At 37.4% G+C, this 23644-nt stretch overlaps 2 protein-coding genes across 7 annotated transcripts; both read left to right on the top strand.

Annotated features, from left to right (window-relative positions):
* Positions 1-488: 488 nt before the first annotated feature.
* On the top strand, positions 489-5308 carry LOC147516150 (uncharacterized). 6 transcript variants are annotated; one of them, XM_086588804.1, is made up of 10 exons: positions 489-960; positions 1106-1187; positions 1298-1388; positions 1794-1937; positions 2386-2444; positions 2990-3057; positions 3155-3206; positions 3547-3699; positions 3963-4523; positions 4967-5308. In XM_086588804.1, exons 1-10 carry the CDS (start codon positions 953-955, stop codon positions 5180-5182), a joined length of 1434 nt encoding a protein of 477 aa, XP_086444930.1. In that variant the 5' UTR covers positions 489-952; the 3' UTR covers positions 5183-5308. The 6 variants fall into 6 exon arrangements, with proteins under 6 accessions (XP_086444930.1, XP_086444927.1, XP_086444928.1 ...); XM_086588801.1 differs by having other exon boundaries at positions 523-960; positions 1289-1388; positions 3550-3699; XM_086588802.1 differs by having other exon boundaries at positions 540-960; positions 1292-1388.
* Positions 5309-5830: 522 nt separating this feature from the next.
* On the top strand, positions 5831-12700 carry LOC147516151 (histidine kinase CKI1-like). Its single transcript, XM_086588806.1, is given in 9 exon segments — positions 5831-5974; positions 6061-8090; positions 8178-8867; positions 9020-9395; positions 9564-10138; positions 10331-11237; positions 11239-11435; positions 11651-11871; positions 12149-12700. Coding segments are annotated over 7 exon segments (2784 nt in total). The 5' UTR covers positions 5831-5974; positions 6061-8090; positions 8178-8390; the 3' UTR covers positions 12180-12700.
* Positions 12701-23644: the final 10944 nt, after the last annotated feature.

A 23644-nucleotide genomic window follows, 5' to 3' on the forward strand; every position in this document is an offset into this window, starting at 1 on the left:
ACAGTTCAGACGTAGACCTCTGCTTTCTTTTTCTTACTGCCTTGAAAAGGGAGCAAAAGGTGCGATGGAACCTAATATTCATGAGGAGCGCGTCTAATGCGGCTTTTTACGCTTCGTGCATCGACCAAAAGTGCAATAGGGGTGTGCCTTATGTTTGCACTTGCAACTGGGTCAAGGCGAGGCACCAAAACTACACATCACCGTGCCTCATGCCATAGGCGCGCACCTTCCTGTGCCTTGACTATACCAATGGCACCTGATGTATGGGGCGATGGGCAATGCGGTATCAACCTAGTTGGGATGTCTTAGTTACCATGCAGATCCCAGTAGACCCTCTCTCTTGATTATCTAGTAGATTGGAGACAACCTCATCATTAATGAAATCCGTATTTGATGATTTAAAGAAAAATATCTAGTAATGAAAAGGTTTGCAATTGTATTTCCTAGTGACTAAACCATCTAAGTTACCTGTATCAACTACACTTCCAAATCCAAAGGATTGAAAACTAGCTCTCGTACACCCCAACTATGGTGTATTGGGGTCATCAGCATCCAAAAAAAATCAAAATTAAGTAACAAAACCGTCTAAGAGTCTATATTAACCACACTTTTTTCTTTAGCTACTAGTGCTAGACTTGGATTGTACAGTATGTAGCCAATAGATATGCCATGTAAACTTTTTTCTCTCTCTCTCTCTCTCTCAACGAAACCCTAACTCTCTCTTTCTACCCACAAACCCATCTCTCCTTCTCTCTCTTCTCCACCCTCAGCTCCCCAATGCTTACCAGTTATCTAGAAATAAATCAAATTATTAACGGTAAACAAGACCCGGGGCACTATCGTCCTTTTGTACATTTGGTTTCTATTCTACGCTGGTCTAATAAGAAAGCCCGCACTCGATTCACAAACACGGAGTCAGCTCAGATTCTCAGATTCTTGACCAACGCCCAAAATGAACAGGTACGATTTTATGTACAAGAAATTAGAATCTCCGAAATGCATTAAAATGAGAACCATTTTATGTCATTATTATTACTCAGAATCTCATTCCCAACCAAAATCTCGTCATAGTTCTATGCCCATTACATTGTTCTTTATTTGACAGGATTGTCGCGAGAAGAGTTATTGCCACGATACACGCTTTCAAGGTTCCAACAAGGGGTTTAACTAGTGCACAACAGAATTCTGTAATCAATTTACATTTGTTTGTCTTTTTTACTTTCTTTCAGTTAGCAAGAATGATTTTTTTTATTGCATAAACTAATTGGTTTTTCAATAAACATCGGAGGAGAACAAGGAGAAGCTTGGCTCAGTAAATGGTAATGACCAATATGACATTGCAATTGTTGGGGGCGGCATGGTTGGCATGGCCCTTGCTTGTGCCCTGTGTAAGTTTCTTACCCCTTTGGTTCTCACTCCCTGATGTAATATATAAAACTGGTGTTCTGACATATATTACTTAATGGTTTACATAGATTTAAGTAATTTACTGGTTATAAGTTTTATACATGTGTATAGAGTTAGTATTACATTGCATTTATTTCCATGTGTAGTATGACGCTTTCAAACTTTTGAGACTCACATATACCTAGGCCAATGTGTATTATATCATAACAAGTTGGTTTTGAGTTGGATGTCCAGATTTAATAATATTATCATTGCTTATTGAACTTAAAAGAAAAAGAGAAAAAGAAGAAAAGCAATATTGTTGAATCTTTCATTCTGTTTATACTTTGTTGGAATCATTAACGGTTTCAGTCTTTGTACTTATTTTTTGTTTACTGTGTGTGCAGCAAGCTCTCCATTGACGAAGAAATTGAGTGTTGCTATTATTGATAGTAACCCGGCATTGGGAAAGGAAGTTAACGTCAAGAATGATGACCTCCCTGACCCAAGGGTCAGTACTGTCACTCCTGCTTCTATTTCCTTTTTCAAAGGTATAATTGTGATATCTTCTAATATACCCTAATTGTTGTGTGTATATACTATCTCCAAGCATTTTTTATTTTCTTCTCGTAATTCATTCTCTTAATTGAGCATCACATCATTTATTTCTTAACGGACAATTTGGAACCTTGTAGCTTATATTTGATAAGAAAGGTGAGAAAATTACGTACACAATGATGTTACTATACAGAGATATTGTAATTTGCTTGCATCGTATTCTCTTTTGCATAGCTTGTCATTTTCTCCTTTCCACATGTTTTTTTTTCAAAATTTAGGTTTATCCCATATTCCTCAGTATCCATATAAATGAATCTGGAGGAATAAAAGAATATCTTAGGAGCAACTATTGCAAACTAAACTATTATTGCTTCATTTCACTAGTAGCCTGGTTAATCCTCTTTAGTTGTTATGTCAATGTACAAGTTGTTCTGTTTGCAGATATTGGTGCTTGGCAATATGTAATGCAACATCGACATGCATATTTCGATGCAATGCAGGTAATTGTTCACTTCCATTGTACAGTTATGATATTTCAAATTCACGTTCAAATTTTAATCTGTAGAAGATAGTAAGAACTAAGAAGCCTCCTTTCGTTAGTATCTAAACACACGGATTTAAATAAAATTTGGCACTGCCCATTCGGCTGTTTGTCATAATAATGTCTAGGGCGACCATTTCAAAATTCAAATTGCACAACCAATCTAAAAATCTTGTCATTTATACATTTGTGACATTTAACTCTCTAGAAATGGTTCTTAAAGGTACGATCTTAAAGCTGGACACACACATCTAATTATTAGTTACACAACTAAATGCTCTGATTTTAATGCGTATGGTCATCAAATGGATACCCGCACATTATATGTTCACTCTTCTAAAATGTGTGCCATGTGCATTAAAAGCCGGGATCGCCATAGCATGTTTTTTGTTTCCCCCCTTATTTTGTACATATATTGAAATTTTGAAACAGTTATAATACATTACATCTTCAAGAAACCTTCTAGTATATATCTCTTGTATCTTTTCATATTTCTCCTTGCAGGTTTGGGATTACACTGGCTTGGGATACACTAGATACACCGCAAGCGATGTAGATGCAGATATACTAGGGTAGGATTTGCATATCAAGAAATTAGAATTATTTTGCTGCTTTAAAGGTATTGAAGTAGCCAAGTAGGTAACTATGGTGCATCTGGTTGTGATACAGGTGTGTAGTAGAGAACAAGGTGCTTCATAGCTCTCTCTTGTCATGTTTGCAGGTATTCTCTACATTTTCGTTTATTTATTTTTTCATTACAAATCTATATTGTTCCTTCCAAATGGTGATGAATATTGTGTTTTCAATAGAAATTGCGAGTAGTTTGTAATATAGTTGTCATGTAAAGTGTGATTATTGAGCTTTACCTCTGAAATCATTGAATATTAGTAGTTTGGTTTGTTTGAAGTGTGATATTAAGCTTTGTCTCGATTGCTACTCTTGTTGTTTTGGTTCTTCAGTTTGTTCAGCTTCTGAGTATTGATCTTAGTTCATTCCATGTCATGTAAAAACTTATTTTTCATTTCTTTGACACTTTCTGAAACTTAATGTATTAGAAATAGCAGAACACAGATTTCCAGAAGATAATCTATCCTTCCAGATTGACGAAAATGGTTGTACAGCCAAATACACCAACTAAAGGGATCGATTCATCATGTTCACGAATGGCAAAGCTGGAACTTAGTGATGGACAAAGCTTATTTGCAAAGCTGGTGGTAATGTTTTTTTCTTTTTCTTTTTGGTTTTGTAAGAGTTTTGATGTCACATGCTATTATTGTACGCACTGGTCAGACATGTGCCAACAATTTATTTTAGTAATTTTCTACTTGCAAGTTTCATAGGATTGGTGTTCAACAAACGTTGTCTTTTCCAAATGTTGGCACTGGCCACATTTGCGTCATTGTCTGTGTCAAATAGGTTATGCTTTGTCCTACTCATTTGTTATTAGCTAACAAATGACCAATTGATATTTTTGCAGGTTGGAGCTGATGGGGGAAAATCACATGTTAGGGAATTGGCGAGAATCAAAACAACTGGATGGAATTATTCACAGAATGCAATCGTCTGTACTGTTAAGCATACTGTTGAAAATCATTGTGCTTGGCAGAGATTTCTGCCTTCTGGTCCAATTGCACTTTTACCCATAGGGGACGAGTTCAGTAATATTGTTTGGACTATGATTCCAAAGGAAGCAACAGAGCGTAAATCGATGAGTGAGGATGATTTTGTTAAAGCAGTAAACCATGCTCTTCATGATGGATATGGTCCCAATCCTCAATCGAACTCCCTGGGGTACTCTGGAGATTATTCCTGGGAAGTGCCTCCCAAAGTAGTCGAATTGGCCTCAGAGAGAATGGTGTTTCCTTTGTCACTAAAGCATGCCAATGAATACGCAGTCAATCGTGTGGTTCTTATTGGTGATGCAGCACACACTGTTCATCCTTTGGCTGGCCAAGGTGTTAATTTGGGATTCGGAGATGCCTGTGCTCTTTCAAAGATCATAGCTGATGGCATTGCAGTAGGTGCTGACCTTGGGGAGGTATTAAATAGTTTCTTATTTCACAAACATGTCAGTTTGATCTTTGAACATCAACAAGTAACATCAGATAATTCACGTGTGCACTTGAGAAGAAGAAGACCTGTTTTTTAAAGAGTGCTAGCTCGGTTGACATTGAAATTTGTCGTATGAATGTCAAACTGAAGTGAAACAGTATGTCGTTCCTAGACCAAAGGAATTATTTGCTATTTAATTTGGCTTGTTAGGTCGTAAGGCAAACGTCTTAGGAGCAAGGACAAAATCAACAGTTCATTTCCTCTTCTGGTAGTAGAAATCGCGATGACTCCTAGGGGGCAGCACGTTATTATAAAAACTAACAAATGCAAATTTTGATATATAGTCTTTGGTTAAAGCTCATCTAATTATGATATGTTATATATTGTTCGTATTTAGTTTGTCCTTGATGGTCTGTTTTTTTAATGCAGCTCTCATTATTGAAGAAATATGAAGCAGAAAGGAAGCCAGCAAATATTATGATGACCGCAATTTTGGATGGCTTTCAGAAGGCATACTCTGTTGATCTGGGTCCTTTCAATGTTTTACGAGCAGCAGCATTTCAAGCAGTGCAATATATCTCTCCGCTAAAAAGGAATATAATCTCATATGCTACAGGTCAACAGAAATGGCCACTTTTCTTTTAAGATCAGACAGAATAACCCTGAATCCGAAATGTCAGACATGCTGTTCATTACTTTGTAAATATGAAATAGTGCAGTAATGTCCCTTCACCATTATACGTAGAAGTGAGAAATAAAAAATATTAATCCTCCCCGTCTTTTATTATTGGAGCATGTGCTGGACCAGTTTGGTTATATTGATTGATTACCCTAAATATCTACAGTGGGCATGCCAGAGCTCGTAATATAGATTTTGTGACACCCTTTTTGAACCGTTTAGAAGATTTCACGAAAGGCCATTGTTGAATTTCTATTTTCAGGTTGCAATTTGCTTGTACAAATTGTGAAGCCTGACTAAGGAACTTTAAATGTCTCTCATTTGGTCCTTTGACAAACTTGTGGAACATGGTTCCTTCAAGAGAAGTACTTCACATGGCAGGTTAACTACTGGTGGGTCATCTACTTTGGAATTCAAGCCGGTAGAGCTTCAGTATACCCAGAAGATGTCTTTGCAGATTTGATGATAAGCCTTGCAATATGATCATGGATTCAATATCATAATCCACTTGTCCCCAGTACAATTTCTGCAGTCAGTTTTTTATAAGGACTATGTAGATGCTTATTGGTCGCATATATTGTCTTTCTTCTTCGTTTATGCAAATATTGTCTTTCTTCTTCAGTACGATTTCTGGTACTAGTCCCATTAGGTTAGGGTGGTTGGGGGGCTTGGGGAAGGCGCTGTTTCATGTCAGAAATACGGTTGTTGTTTTCTGAATGGCGACTGGCAAGTGCGATGCTAAGCCAAAAGTCCTGAAGGTAATCCAAAGATTCAATTAATGCTTAGACCTGGAAAGAGACGCTGCCATTGTCAAACTTGACTAAATTGTATGTTTGTCAATCAGTTCTCATGTCCATGCCACTGCTGAAATGGTGTTTTATTGCTAAACTTTGGGTTACACTAGAAAGACACTGCTAGCTAGTCGAAGCTCAGAAGAGAAGATGCTGACATTGATCATGATAAAAGTTTCTGCTACATATTTGTGCCAGTCAGGTAACAGAAGCTACACCCTTGTCATCAAAAGATTATGACCTGCCCCTTCACTTCCACCTCCATGGTTTTCGAGGCATTACAATTTACACATGCTCGGGATGTGCTGCCTGTGGCCACAGTCCAAGCAGCCCAGTACTAAGAGGCAAAGATCTTATGTTTGAACTTTGAAATCATTTTAATTTGAACGAAACTCAAAACCAGTAATTTGAAAACCAGTAGAAAGGCCATTTGCAACCATTCAGTAATAAGAATTCAAATTGGTCCATTTCGGAGACATAGATAACTGTTCGTCACATCAAGTGTTCCGTATTGCCTAGAACTAGTATTGGCGAAGTTTCAACTTGAAAGAGCTCTTCCACAACATTTCAAACACTTTCTAGAGATATTTCAAAAAAATTGAAGACAAAAGGATTAGAAGTGAATTTGATGTTGAATAATGCACTGGATCATGTTTGTCTTACTTTTGACCGGTGAATTTTTTTTTCATCTCTACATTCTGTAAACAGGCTAGTTAAAATTGAAATTATTTCTATTTGGATTTAGTATCTAGCTTAATTAGATTTCCTAATCTAGTCATAATCTGAACTTGATGTCATTCTAAACTTGATTTATTAGAGAAGATTTCTTATATTTCTTTCTGAATTTAAGCAAGTTCCATCTAAGTAGCAAATCAAACTACGGAATATAAGAAAATGCACCATCATCAGTAGTATACATGTTCTACTCTAGTGCTCTTTCTAACATCACAAGAAGTGCACCAAAATCTCTATGAGCATTGAGTTTCCACCATTGTTTTGTTGGCTTTCTATTGGTTATAGTAGTTTCTTGCAATCGTAAGCAGGTAAGTTCATACTATGTCCATGTAATCTGGTAGAATTGCTCAACATTTTACTTTTCCGAGTTTTGTTTTTCAAAAATTGTTTGAAATGTCTAGGAACACAGAACACTAGAAGTCCTACTCTTACCATCCATTTAGCAATTGAGTAATGTGACGTCCTTTGATCTATCTTTGGGATTCGATTAGAATTTATTAATCCTTTTTGACACTGAATAAGTCTACTTTCTAGGATTATAGACATGTAGTCCTTTTGCTTCCTAGTATAAAAATGGTGTAGTGTCCCAGTAGGCAAGTCGAATGGAAAGTGGCGGGTTATTGTTAGTATTGCAAAGTTTAGCTTTAAGTTATCAAATGAAATGCCAGATAGAAGTAATAGCTTCACAAAATCGATAGCCAAATTTCATTAAAGAGTTTGTCATAAACTTCAATTTACGATGTAGCTGTGCAAATATGTATGTCATTGTTTGGAGACATAACAGTCTTCGCTGCCTTGGTTATGGTATTTGGTGAAGGCATAAGGTGTTCTAGAATCTATTGTTCTCAAGTATGTTTCACATTTTTGGAAGGACTTATCCCTAGTATAGTTCCAATCGCAGAGTAAAAACAGAAACGCATTTACCAAACAATAACACCAATGAAGCTCAGGAGCTCGGTGTCTCAGCAACCCATATGTTTGTTCGTCGTTCTGGTTAGTTATCTATTGTTTTCTCAATCTCTCTATACACTTCTGTTTTTTTTTTTTTTAAAAATCTAATGATGAAGTATGGTTTCTGTTTTTGTGTACATCAATTAACACTGAAATGCAGGCATTTGTAGTTTTCATTATTCCTTCCTTAGTAATCTCTAATTGGTTTGTTACAACCAAACAAGTCGAAGATGCTTCCAAGTTTGCTACTCACTTTGTCCACAAAGAAGCAGTTTTGGGCATTGAACCTGCCGCAACATTGTTATTTCCAGCCAACGCGTCTGCAGTGAACTTAGCAAGACTTCTGAATTCATCATTGAATGCAACCAAACCATCACTATCTACCATTGAAACTAAGGTCAGCATCCAGTTGTTTACATGCCCCAATGCTATGATATAAGTTATAGTAAGAGTCAAGGTACTGATTACTACTTTTGTGTTATAGGCGGCTCCTCATCTGTTTCTAGCACTCAAGACAAATAGTTTATCACAGATATCCTATATTGGTTCAGGCAGTTTTATCTATTCATACTACACTGAAGGCAATTAAACTCGTGTTCTATACTCCAACACTAGCACTCCTGACACTTCAAAGGTCGAAGATACCAGCAATGTCTCCATAGTGTACAACTATTACACCCAGGAAGTAGATACTTATATGGGGAAGCGATATGACGAAAAGAAACGTCTGAATTCACTAATCTCCATTGACTCAAGCTGGCTTCGAGAAGCCTTAATGAATAACCCGAATGGTGCTTCATTAGGAAGGGGATGGGGCAAGGATCAAGAGCAGTTGTTTCTTTCCACAGTGGCTATTGATGGATTGGGAGTTGTCTCTATCGGGTTTCCAGTGAAAAACTATATGGATGCCATCTCAAGGATTGACCTTCATGGTGGAGACATGTATTTGGCTACAAAAGATGGGATATCTCTAGCACAAACTGGGCCTCATCGAGTGAAGCTCAATAATGGATCAGTCTCAATTGTTGGCACTAACTCTAGTGAAAACCTAGCCACTTCACAAAATATTCCATGTGAACCCAGTGATGAGACACTTAGAGTTAAAAATGTGGACATCAGGGGAAAGAAATACGTGGTGTACTGTTTGCCGCTGAAGATAGCAGGAGTTCCATCGGTATGTCACAAAGTAAACAGTTTACATATTGGACGTACAGAAAGGTTACTTAAAGTGATCAAACATTAGATCATTTACTATAAAGTAGGAGCAGTCCATTTTTTGGATGAAGTGTAAAACTGTTTTGAATTTGGGAATCTTTTGTTTTGCAGGTCTCAGTAGTGGTGTACCCCCACAAGGGATTAGTGGGAGTGGTACAGAGACATAGCAAGACCGCAGTGGTGCTTCTGATTTTGTTGCTTATATCTCTAGTTATAACAGTTTTCTCCTTCATATACTTGATTACTAGATATTTCAGAAGAGAAATGTTCCTCTGTGCTTCACTCATAAAACACATGGAAACAACACAGCAGGCAGAAAGGAAGAGCGTGAACAAGAGTTTAGCCTTTGCAAGTGCTAGTCACGATTTACGTTCTTCCCTTGCAGCTCTGGATGGTATAATCACCCTTTGCATTGCAGAGGTTATTCCGAATTCAGAGATACATATGAATTTGGAGCAGATGAGAACTTTTACTGCAGACCTTGTAGGTGAGCTTTACTATTCATACTTCTTCTATCCAAAAGACTTGCTTAAAATAATATATTTACATTTACAATTTAATATTTGTTATTTTGATAGATGACACTCTGAGAAAATAAACAAGTGCATGAAGAACTGATTCTCCTTTTCTTTTATGCGTGTAAAACTTATTGCAGGATTACTAAACTCTGTCCTTGATACTAGTAAGGTTGAAGCTGGGAAGATGCAACTCACTGAAGAAGAATTTAATTTGGCACGATTCCTCGAGGAATCTGTTAATTTGTATTATCCAGTTGGTAAGAACAAAGGCATTGATTTGGTGTTGGATCCTTGCGATGAATCAGTACTTAAGCATTCCCTTGTTAAAGGCGATCGTAGAAAGCTTCAACGGGTACTGAATAATTTACTCCACAATGCTATAAAGTTCACATCAGATGGCCATATCATCATCCGTGCATGGGTAAAGAAATCATGTGCAGAAGATCCAATTCTTGTTTCTAAGGATAGTGGTGCCTGGAAATATATACCGCGGCTTCTTTACAAGAATAATGAAACTTGCAGTGAGTTGCGATCACTACATGTGGCTCAACAACATCAAAATTCTGTTGAATTTGTAATTGAGGTGGATGACACTGGAAGGGGAATCCCAAAGGAGAAACAAAAATCTGTCTTTGAGGACTTTGTTCAAGTTAAAGGAACAGCCCATGAACACGAAGGCACTGGCTTAGGACTTGGAATTGTGCAATCCCTGGTAAGTACTCTTAGACTTACAAAAACTCTAAGATCATTGTATTGAATATTTTGAATATTTGTTAGTGTAGATTTTCCATGATTACTGACGTTTCAATATTAACTGAAAATAGTTTCTTTTTACTGGAAATGTTTCATATAGATCGATCGATCAAGTGTCGTGCTGCATAACTTGTTTTGAATTATGTATCAGGTGCGTCTAATGGGTGGAGATATTGGAATTATGGATAAGGACCTTAGTGAAAGAGGAACTTGTTTTAGATTCAACATTTTCCTTTCTTCCTGTGAGGCTGCATACGGCACTTCAACTGCTGAAGGAGAGGACACTAGATTACTAGTTGATCGGTTTCCCATGGAGATAAGCCAGAATTTAGACCTAAATTTTATAAACCAGAGTCCGAGACCAGAAGGTTCGCATGTTGTACTATTTATTGAAAGAGGTGGGAGAAGAAGAATTGTACAAAGATTTTTGCAGAGCACAGGGGCCAGAGTATGGACAGTGGACCGATTGGAACATATTTTTCACACTCTTGAGAGGATAACACACAAATGTCACCTTGATCATCTAAGTTCTTCTGGAAAGTCAAATTTGGGTAGTGACTACTTGAGTAACTCGGCATCTCTGGGGAAAACAGATGTGTGTATCAACATAAGAAATGAAATGGATTATCAATCACCTTTCCGCAGAAAGACAACTAGTAAGACTACTTCAAGTTTTGTACTCGTCATTATTGACTTCAGTGCTGCTCATTTTAGTGATGATCAATTCTCGGAGTTGAATTCGATGTTAGAAAGTTTTCAGAAAGACATCTGTGATTCTCGATGTAGGGTTGTCTGGTTATACACGCCTGAAACAAATGTTGAAGCAAGAAGACTTGATGAGAAAAAGCTAGCAAAGTGTGAACTCATTGTGAGTAAACCACTTCATGGGTCTCGCTTGTTTCAATTGCTAAAACTGCTGCCAGAATTCGGGGGTGCTATAACCATTGATGGATACAGACCAAATTTTACAGAAGAAATTGCACAACCTTCTAGTTCCCCTGGTCCATCTACAGGTCGTATCCAAGAGGTTGTTGGTAGTGTTCCAAGGAATGACAACAGCAGGGAAAAAAGTTTTGGTTGTTGAAGACGATAGGATGTTACACAAGATAACCATTTTTGCTCTTAAGAAACTGGGTGCAACTGTCGAATGTTGTGAGAACGGGGAAGAAGCAGTGCTACAAGTGTGTGGCGCTCTTCGAGAGAGTGATCAAAGGTCTTCAAAGCTTCCTTATGATTTTATATTCATGGACTGTCAGGTAAAGTATAATTTGTGCTCCGTTATGAATACTTCTTTCGTTTTTTCCTTCAAAATATGCTCTCATTGTTGATGTTATTTAGAACATGAACCTATCATAATTAACATAACAAGCCTCCTCTTGTGAACTATCATAGATGTTAGAACTGCATTTTGATTCATTTCAAGAAGAGAAGAGGCTTTGCTGCTGCTAACGTCGTTTTGTTACTTTATCAGATGCCAATCATGAACGGGTTTGAAGCAGCCAGACAAATACGGTTGGAGGAGAGACTTTACAATGTTCGCTTCACCATAATCGCACTAACCGCTCATACAGAGGCCGAGCAACATAGAATGATCGTTCTGGCTGGCATGGACGCTATCATAATTAAACCAATATCAGGGCAGAAAGTTTACGAGGCCATCCATTCTATCGAGAACTATAATGAGGAATTTGAGTAAGTTCATAAATGTCCTGTGTATATCCTCTCTTGTAGTTCCTTTAGTACAGTATTCAATAAATTACTTTCTACACATTATCACCTGGATGAAGTCTATGCTTAAAACTCGACTAATTGCTAATGAATTACAGTTCGTAACTACATGGCAAAGATGTCTTAGACAAACTTTCTGCTCAATTACACAACTTTGCTACTAACTTGTGTTTCTAGTTTGCTTCATTGTTTTTCATAATGTGCTCTCTTTCTTGTCTCTCTTTATCTGACGGATTAACAGTTTGGGTGAAGTCTTTAGAACATCTTTCTAGGTGATTCGGAGCTCCTTCCAGAAACCCAAGGCTGGCCTGATTGCTGTTGCCTGTTCTAACAATGGAACTCGGTTTTATTGAGGAGCTGGTTGTCTAGGGCACCTTGGTGCTATGGCTGTATGGCATATCAATTGCAGGGTGATTTGTAGTATGTGCTGCACTGTGCTCAGTTGGGATTTGTGAAGTGATTTTTAATACGGCAATCAAGGTGATGATCAGTTTAACTGATACAAGTGAATTCATATGGCTAGAGATGGTTACGATTAAATTCTGCATATTGAAAGAAGATTAGTACCTTGTTAATTTGTTCTACATCAAAACTAGTAATTTATTACCATCTCTCCATGTAAAACGTGATATTCTCTCATTTTATGTTCTTGTTGATCGTTAAGCGAAAGAAAAAATATGTTCATTTTTGGTCTACATGTAAGAGCCTACAAATATTATTGCTGCTGCGTAACACTTCTCATTGTAACGCGAATAACTATCACAAATGATTAGAAGATAGTGTTTTTTGTTTTGTTCGGGTCTTTTTAGTAGTCCCTGCTGTTTTTTTTATTTAGTTATATGATCGAGTAAATTGCCAAAATATAAGCTGTGTTCTTGGTCATTGAGACTTTGATCAAAACAGAAATACAAGACCATGGCTATCACCTTAATTTAATTGGAGTAATGGACACAGAAATCCATATGTGATTTCACAATTGGTAATCAAGTCCAAAGCAATTTATGAATACTCATAGTGACAAGATTTTGAAAAGACACTCATTTTGCAAAACAGCAACAGCCATTTTTATTGGTGATTTAATCGTGCACTCATCAAATTTCATTGGGCAGCCTCCGGCTCAAATCCGACAATTAAGTCCAACAACAATAGCCCCCCCCCCCCCCTCAACACATACTGGCTACCATTTTTTTCAAACCTCGGGACAAACAAACCTAATTTTTAAAAGTCCAAGCGACCTAGCCATGTCGCCCAAGAGAGTCCCCAAACGACCCCACCATGTCGTCCTAGAGACTACCCAAACGACCCCGCCATATCGTCTAGCTAAAAACCAAGAGTTTTGTCTAAAACGACACGTGCAAACCACTTGAGTGTACACTTAAACTATATGGTGAAGACGTTTGAGTGTACGCTCAAACTACATGGTGAGGTCGTTTGAGTGTACATTCAAACTACATGGCAAGATTGTTTGAGTGTACGCTCAAACTACATGGTGAGGTCGTTTGAGTCTACATTCAAACTACATGGCGAGATCGTTTGAGCGTACACTCAAACTACATAGTGAAGTCATTTGAGTGTACATTCAAACTACATGGCGAGACCGTTTGAGTGTATACTCAAACGACCCGACGGTTTCGTTATGGCGAGACCGGTTGGATTGGTTGTTGGGCTTAGGCTTTGATGGCAAACTTGTAATATATTTGGCGGGTTTGGGTTGCCCAATCCAATTTGATGAGTGCCCCATACAGGACCCTTATTATTTGGGCAGTCACCACCTGGATATCCTCTACCCTTGCACATACCATTACAACACTATCGATTGCAAACAAAAGGAGCAACGTGGTTGTAGCATCCCGAGCCGCAATGATTATACTTTTCTGTTAAGTTTTTGCGAGCAGCTACAAAACACATAAACCTTTTGGGTTATCACAATATTAATTAGTAATTGTCATTTCTTTTTCTATATCATTGTGAGGGAGTAATATTCACATCCAATGAATATCAAGCATGTGTCCAGCACAGACGTGAATACAGATCGACCCTCGATCCTCGTCCTCGTAGCTTGCTTCATAGCGACTCAACTATGGCAATCGATCTGACTAGACAGTAGTCAACCGACGTGAAGTCTTCGTCACACAAGCTCGCTCCATAATGACTCGCTACACACGAACAACCTATATCAAATAGCGATCTCCAAGATTCTCGCTCGCACCAACGGACAGTAACGTAAGTCTTAAATACCATCATCAAGACCGGAGCTTCAAGCACACTTCACCATAAATGTCCTTAACTATACTAATATAGCAAATAAAACTGAAACAACTCTATAAGAGTTCCACCCGTTATGGGGTTAATAAGAAATAAATTGCTTGGGACATAAGCAAACACTAACTGAAACTAAAAAATTACATTATCTCCCGCTTAATCGTCTTCCTCATCTCTTTCTATAAAGAATTGAGGTTCCTTCGCGTCCATTAACGGTTCCCAGCCTACGTGTATGATCACCTAGCGAAACCAAGCACCATAGGTGGTGCTTTGGAACAAATCTTCGAAAGACTGTTCCGGTATGACTGTAGGAGATGTCATCTCAAAACTACCCTCTGGAACAGCTGCAATCGATCCTGGAACAACCCACAAAAATCAGAATTTTTCGTGCCCTCACGGGGTCGTATGGCGGGTCGCCTCAACCGGCCCTTGTATGGGCGAGGGTCGCACTCTGGAGAATTTGGACTTACAGTGTTTTGGGCGCGGGTCACACTCAACCTAGGCACGGGTAGTAGGCTGGTCGCTCGTGGTAAACTGGATTGGCAAAGTTTATGGGCTTGGTGGCACTCCACCGAAGCAGCGCCCAAAGTCTTTGAAATCTTTGAGTGAGAAGGAAAAAGAAGGAAAACTTGGGAGTGAAAGGTGAGAGATGAAAGTGAGAGATGTGAGTTGTGTGTAGAGAATGAATGAAGTTTATATAGGTTTTTAGTTTCCAAAACGAATCGGGAAGTTGCCAAAAAGTTTTAAGGCAATTGCTGGAAACAAAAATGTCCAAAACCGAAAACGAAAACAACCCATATTCTTGATTCTAAAACAAACATAATATATTTTAGGTTGAATTTAGGATAGTAACTGCCTAACTCATTGAGATTTCATCTTACCACAATATTTACTCATAGTCATGCCAATATCAGCAATATTCCCAACAATCATCGCAAAATTACATAATAAATTGTGGATCATATAAAAACCATGCTAAAAGAAATAATACCACCCCTAAACAATTCGGGAAGATGGGATTAACACTAAAATCAACGCATAATTTGAAAAGAATCAAATTAAATTAAAATCGAAATTCAAATACAATTAACTACCGAATTCAAATTTAACTACTGAATTTAACAACTTAACATCCAATCTACTAAAAACAATAAAAACAACATCAAAACAACAAACAACAAGAAATCTAGCTACGAGATGAGGAAGGAATAAGAATAGGAAGTCGAGTGATCAAGAATGGAAAAACCAAATACCCCACCCCCAAACAAATTTTATAGAACAGAGTTTAGAAAATTTGTTTTAAACGTGGGTCTTTTAAAGTCAGATTCCCCTAGACTTAATATGGCGTCGTTTTAAGCCAGATTCCCCTAGACTGTGCACACCCCTAAACAAGCAAAAAATTGGGGTGGCACAAAATAGATGATGCGTGGTCAACTATAAACTAATAGTTGAAAGAGTTGGGGGTTTAGCCATAAAAACATGATACTAAATGCACCTCCAAACAGAATGAAGTTGTATAATTGGAAGCAATCATGTAGAAGAATTGTCACACCCCGAATTTTCGACAGAATTCGGAAAAAACAATATTTGTTCCCGACTCTTCGATCTCCGAGGTGTGACGCACTCTCCACTTCTAAAAACCCATAAACAGTTTAAATATGCGGATAATTAAAAACCAATAAAAATTTTAATTTAAACAAAAATTCTCTTCATTACAAAAATTCACAAATAAGATTAGGTTATAAATCTCTTTTCAATAACTCTTTAATTAAATTTACAAATGAAAATACAAAAACATTGTCTAGACTGAAAATCTATATCACCTCAAGGGAAAACAAAACATATCCTGAGATGCAACGCTAACGCAAACCACAAGCAGCAACCAATCTTCTTCAACACTAAACCTGTCAAGACTTATCAACTATGTTCATTTAATGAACACACTCGATAAGCAAACATGCAAATCGGGTCAGCATTATAAAAATGCTGGTGTGAGTAGCTCTAAAATACAACATATAATTATACATATATATACACAATCCATACGACAGTTAGTTCCTCCATCGAGGCGCCTTAACTTTCAACGACTAATATAACATCCTTAAGTACAATAATTAAGGCAGGTAGTTCCTCCACTGAGGCACCTTAACTTCCCACTAACCACACAACAAACTATACGCATCATAAATAAGGCATGTAGTTCCTCCATCGAGGCGCCTTAGGTTCTAACTAAACAAATAACCAACCAAACATATTATATCCGTACCGCATTTCATGCTCAATAACAGAGTGGGTCGTCTCTGCCCAAGTAATTAGTTTGACCCACCCTTCTGCAAAACCATATACAAACATCTATCTAAAGATACCTCATTAACCAACATATTACCATAATTAGATTATTTCAGGCTTTCTTTGCGTGTCCCTAAAATCACGTAGTATCTATGTCTTACCTAGTTTCCCTGGCTACCATAATCGCTTTCCAACACCGAACATGTACATCCACATGTCTCCCCTTACATAATGAATCACTCGCGTAACTAACTACCACGAAATGGGATGCCGCACACCAGGTAACCCTCACACGGAAGCCATTATGTAAGTACTGCCACTATTCGGCATAAAATATCGCGCGTCTCGTTCTAATTTTGCGAACGGAATAATCAAGCCACTATTCGGCTACGCCAGAAGGGCCATTCAGATTCACTGAAACGCTAGAAGGGCCAATCAAATTACTTATGCCCAAAGGGCCATTCAGATTCACTGAAACGCCAGAAGAGCCAATCATATTACTTACGCCCGAAGGCCATTCAGATTCACTGAAACACCAGAAGGGCCAATCACATGAGTTGTGGTAGCTAGGTTCTAGGATTTTCATTACGTAATTTATTCAAGTGTCATACATTTATGACTCATAATAATTCCACTATATCACGTGTAGGTCAAATACCTTATTGCACTAAACCACAATATTTAGAAATATCTCAATTATATATCGTAACCACTTTCATTCTTTCACGTGCCAATATATTATTGCACTACGCCACAATCCCGTGAGAAATATCCACAAATACTCTACTAGCATCTCACAGATAAAATAATGGAGGGTTTATACATTTATTTCTCCACAACTATTGCATTTAATATATATATCCCAACATATTATATAATGTCGCAATTGCTTCAAACGTATCGCATACATTTTTATAGCGTTTTAGGAATATTATACCTCCTAAAGTTTCTATCTCGTCACGTGTCAAAAATACACAACCTCAACGTCAAATCTATATTATATACTGACAAACAAGTTTATACAAGCTTCTATAGCATTTTAATATTTGATTTGTCCATACAATTTAATATGTAAAAACGTAACACAATTAAACAGTCAACAGTCCACAATCCAAGTCCATGAATCTAAGTCCGTATATAATTTAATTCTCGTAAAAACGTATATATCTAAGTCCTATAAAAATTCCCCGCTTGTTACGTGCCAATATATTTATATATTTTACACACTACTTACGTCAAATCTTAATTAGATAATGACAAACAAGGTTATACAAAGTTTGACAATCTTTTATTGCTACATTTGTCCACATTCTTAAACATGTGAAAAAAAACTGGAAAAAGTCAACAGTCCACAGTCAATGGTCAGCGGTCAAAGTCATGGTCAAAGTCAAAGTCAACACGTTATGGTCAAAGTCAAAGTCAACACATCATGGTCGAAGTCAAACTGTTGTTTCTATGTTCAACAGGTTCAGGGTCGTCGCCATGGTTCATGGCTAAGGTCAATGTGCATGGTTCATGGGCTCATGACTAAGGAAACGGTTCGGACCCAATTGGCCAAGCCTAAACCCCAAACCTTAGAACCCAAAAGTCTAAATGTTGAAAGACCCATTTGGATCTCTATTAAGTCCTATGGGCTAGCCCCAAACAATCAAGCTAAACTGGCCCAACAACTTAAAACAAAATCGGGCCCAATCAAAACAAAACAAACCGGCCTATTGAACTAAACCAAATTGGTCCAAAACTTAATTGAACTGGTCCGGCCCAACAACTTAAAACAAAATCGGGCCCAACCAAAACAATTAAAATTGGTGTGGACCCAAAGAAACCAACTCAGGCCCAAGCCCAATTCGTCATCTCCCTCCCCAGCAGCCTCAACCACCAGCTCGCACGCCGGCCACCACAACCTCCACACACCACCCTACACAAACCCACCGATTTTAATCCTCATAGAAACCCCTACAACTTTAACAAAACCAAAAACTCTAATACTTACATTCCGAATTCTTCAACCAAACTAGATCTGGAAGTTTCTCGCCGCCATTAATGGCTTCTACCACCTCCTCCAAACACCTCCCTACGATTACAAACACACACAACCAATAACCACCCTTAATCCAACCACACTTCAACAAAACAATCAACAAAACAATCAACAAAATACAAAAAAACGATACTGGGGTTGCACTGCCATTAACGCTTGTCGACGCTTCTACCGCACCCAACCAAACTTCAACACACTTCACACGTACACCATCAACCAACATCAAAACTAAAGAGTTCAACCAAATTAATAGGATTTCGTTCCCCTTTTTTTTTTCTATGGGCGACGCCATTAGCGCCTGTTCAAAGCGTGAACAGAGCTTCCACAGGCGATTCTAAACCCACATCAAAACAAAACAACATAATATAAGGGCAGTACGATTCATGGGCTAGCGCCTCCATGAACGCCTGTTCATAGCTTCAACAGTTCAAATAAAAACTAACATATATCGACAGAACTAAATAACTATAAAAACTGGTCGGAAACACTCGACAGTAAATTCGTAAATACTAAACAGACGGAAATCATAGTTTATGAACTTTGTAAATTCTAAACAAACAAAAATTATAGTTTTAGTAGTGGTGAGAGATAAACTCTACTCACCTGTATCAAAAGCTCAACTCGACGAAACCCTCATCGTCCAAATCGTCGCGCTCCAACGCTCGAGCAAACAAGTTTCTATCTCTGCCTCCATTTTTATTATTTTTTTATTCTCTAAAAACCCTATTATCTAGAACAATGTGATTATATACTTGGATTTGAAACCCATGCCCAACACAGACTCGGGCCCAGAAACCAGGCCCACATATCCCAAATCCAATCCAGTGAATTTTAAATAAATAATTAAATTAATTAATTAATAAATATGTATTTTAAATACGGGCGTTACAAGAATGAAAGAAAACTTATACAACCCATCAAAGAACATATGCAAACCATCATGTTGTAGCTACGTTAAAAAGTTGGAATGACCCAAAAGATGAATTAGCGATACTTTAGGTGAGAAAGGAATGAAGTATGGATCCTGATGTCTTTCATGAGGCTCAGATGAGGAAAAATAAGACAAACTAGGTGTCTCACTACACTCGGTCAAAGCTTGGTTCTCAACTACAAGAATGGTGTACTCATGGAATTGTGTGCTAGGCAAACACTCTTTACCGTGAGGGTTGAAAAAATTATAGAGGGTCTCTGAGACAATTGGCTCAAGGGCAAAATCGAGGTTCCTTTGAAATGGTAGGTGAATGGATAACTTAGTTGTGGTAGATGGTTGGATTATAGGAGGTGGTAACTCAGGTGGATGGTGGTTGGTTGGTGGTTCATCAGTTGGTGGATCCTCACACGCTCTTAAGAAATCATAGAAGTCTTCATCTAGCTTAGTTGAATCCATAAAGTTGTGGTTCGTGGCTTTATCTTTAAGAAATTCATCTATTTCTTCCATTGTTATTTCCTTAGCTGCCAAACTAAATTGAGATTCACATTGGGATAAAGAATTGAAGTTATTTCCTTTAATTCATGCATATGACCTTGTTCATGCCTTATATTAGAATTGTTAATCTCTATTTCCTCACCCTCTTCCTCTAAAACACTATAAGTATCCTCAATGGCATCATTCGAATGTGTCAAGGAATCATCCAGCCGAGTGCGGTTAGCAAACACAAAGGCCTGGACATGCTCAACCGGAGGGTCCATATTAAGAGAATGCCAATGGTTATCAAATTCTTCCTCGCCATATCTTTATAAATATCTTCTAATGTGTCATCATTATATTCATCTTCAGATGGATCAGTGAGAGGTTCCTCGGAGGCATCTATCGAATTTGAGTGGTCATCCAAAACATGTCCTAAAGAGTCGTCTTCAAGAATTTCCTCATCCAGGTGGGGTGTGGAGTCAACATAATGGTTAATGGGAGGGTCATGAGAAGGTAATGATTCATGAAATTCATGGTAGGTCTTAACTAGGTCGAATGGTGTGGTTATGGGAATAGGTTGTTCTAGTTGTGTGTCAATCTCTGGCAAGGTTGAAAGTTCTTTGTTAGGCGAGGAGATCATGGAAATCATCTGGGCTATGTTCTGAAGCATAGTTAGGTTCTGAAGCATAGTTTGGGAAATTTGGTCTGGGAAGGGTGGCAAACTAGATGGGTGGGTGATTTCTGGTATGGTGGAAATGTCTTGTTTGTATGGTGTTTGATAGTCATAGTTATTGGTGTTTGAGTGACTCTGGTTGATCTCGTGTTGCGATGGGATAGGTTGAGGTTGAATAAATATGGGACATGAATAGGCAGTGTGGTCTGGATCTGAACAAATTATGCATGGAAAAGTGTTTGGTTCGTTATACATACTCATTACGGAACTAGAATTATACGACACTGGTTGACCCCCTGTATAGTTTAGATGACTAGAAAACTCTTGATTGCATGGGTCACTATAAAAATTTGAAAATTGAGGTTCATAATTATTATTATATCATATAGTAGGCTCAAACTTTTGATATGATAAGCAATGAGAAGCCCAATAGTAAGGACTACCACAGCATAAATATGGTGAAGGGTTGGCATAATAATCATATGATTGTTGGTCTACATATTGATATGCCATATTGGTTTTACAAATATATTATATGACAATTAATATGAAACCAAAACTCTAACTATAAATTTCTAGATAGGCATGTACGTTGATGTTTACGATAAACAAGCCTGATTATACTAGAATTGAAACTCTTCTGACAGAAGAGGCGAGGAGTGGAAGAAGGAGTACCTGAATGACTCCTTGCTACTGCTGCGATGATGAATAAGCGTCTTGTATCACAATCTCTCGATGTAATGAAGAAGTTAGAAACACCGAATAACTTGAAGAAATGGAAGTTTGGACTGACCTGTGAAAATCGAGCTGCTCCAGAAGAGGGCGCAGGGTGCGCTCAGAATTTGCCTATGAAAGGCACAGGTCGCGCTCGTTCCTGAGGCAATTTTCAGTGAGTTGAGCGCGGGGGGCGCTCAGAAATTTGCTGTGAAGAAGCGGCTGGTCGCGCTTCGAGGTGGAACTTCGAAGTTCACAAAGATGTTTTGAGCGTAGGTCGCGCTCAAACTTTGCCTTGCATGGGTGTGGGTCGCGCTCTCCAAAAAATTTGAAATTTTTACAATAGTTTGCTAAGACATGCAGTAAGTAGCCTGAAAAAGTTCAAAACAATCGGAGCTATGAAAGTCCTTCTACTGCCCTACAAAGTTTGCAAAATAGTTTTCGGACACAATACAAACAACCGAATGGTTAACCAATCAAAATAGAGCCAAAAATCGCCAACATTTTACTAGATACTTCTGACAGATCATGAGTGTTTCTGTAAAAAATTTAGAGAAATTGGAGTTCTACAAATCCTCCTTATTGGCTATTGTTCCAGAAATTAAGTGTTGCAAAACTGCAGAAACACACTGGAAACACTCCACTAGTTAGGAGGTCAAAACAAATAAAAAACTCGTAAAATTTTTACTGCAAACTCCTGACTTAGAATAGATACTCCTATAAAAAGTTTAGAATTTTTGGAACTGCCTAAGTAACCTTACTTGTCTGTTTTTCAAGAACTTACAGTTTGAAAACTGAAATACAGCACTGTAAAGATCGTATTTGTTCACAACGTAAAACAATTAGGAAAATTCTGAAAATATTCCAGTAAATCAATAACACCTTATATATTATGTTTAAAAAAATTTAGAATTTTCGAAAATTTAAAAATACCTTTACCGCAGTATTCGTCACTGTGATTACGCAATCTTAAGGGAGCGCAGACGCGCTTTGTGCAAGGCAAAAGGGAGGGAAGATTAAAACAATGAATTTCAAGTATGAACAGTAACAAAAATATGAGAAACAAGAAAGAAAAATTAAAAGGGTGGGTGGGTAGAGAATGGGGGATTGCCCCTTGGATTCAAGCAATTGAATTCTTGTCCTAAAAAAGTTTAAGATGGCAGCGGCGCCATTTAATAACCAGTAAAAACTCAATTAGATTACTCTAACCTTTATTCTTACGGTATCAATTATTTATTTCATACTCTCATATATAGATTTATGCAATATATATATAGTACGGAATCGTTCCACTCCTAAACTACCAAGACATAAGGAGACAATGGTGAGAGCAATATTTATAGAGATGAATTTACACTATGAAACTAATTATATGAATTTACTTATAATAATTTAACTAAGCAATTGAATATAAATTGAATAAAATATAGAAAAGAATATGGATAAGAGATTAGGGGGATTTGATTTCACTTAAATAAATTCCTAATATGCCAGTGTAGATTATTGCAATCATAACCAATTAAGATTAATTGTGATCCCTAATTATTCATGGCAATCTCTGCCAACTAATAATTAGCATGTGAGGAAGTTCAACCCATTCTCATGGCGAATCAACTAACCTACTAGAGTGAACTCTTACATGCAATAATTAACTAACACATCAAGTCTTCATCAAACCCCTCTAATGGAGATTTAGCTAGAATTCACTAGACTATCATTTCTAACACAAGAACAGTAAAAACAAGTCATTATTGAATAACTAATTAAACTTTCTTAATCTAAATTTAAAATAGTCTAAGATTCAAACATGGATTACAATTGAAATTTAAACTAATTTTGAACTAAGATTATGAATACTAATTATCAATTTAAAACAACTAAATATATGAATAAAAGATTGAATTCGAATTTAAATATTGAAATATAACTAAGTAATTTATTCTAAAATTCAAAACTTGTTCTCACAACTAATAAAATTGACAACTAGCTAGATTAATCTATATAAACTAATTTAATCAATTAAAACTAATTTTATATTACCAAACTAAATTTTATGAACTAGAACTAGGTTTTGATCTAGATAGCTTAAGAGCTAAGCTTTTGTCTCTTAACTAGCTAATTAGTCCACCTGCGGCCGGACCTGCTACATTGATAGTTCACGATTAACTATTTTTACTTTTATCAAACTATTAACAACTACAATACAACATTACCTACCGTTATCTGCCATTAGTTGCATTACCCTACCATTGGCAGAGTATTAACTGACCTTCCTCCTCATAAGCCAATGTAAATGAATCCTTAGCTTTTCAATAGATTAGCTGATAAATTGAATATCGGAGAGTGAGAG

This window comes from Coptis chinensis, chromosome 2 (genome assembly GCF_015680905.1).
Source record: "Coptis chinensis isolate HL-2020 chromosome 2, ASM1568090v1, whole genome shotgun sequence".
NCBI lineage: Eukaryota > Viridiplantae > Streptophyta > Magnoliopsida > Ranunculales > Ranunculaceae > Coptis > Coptis chinensis.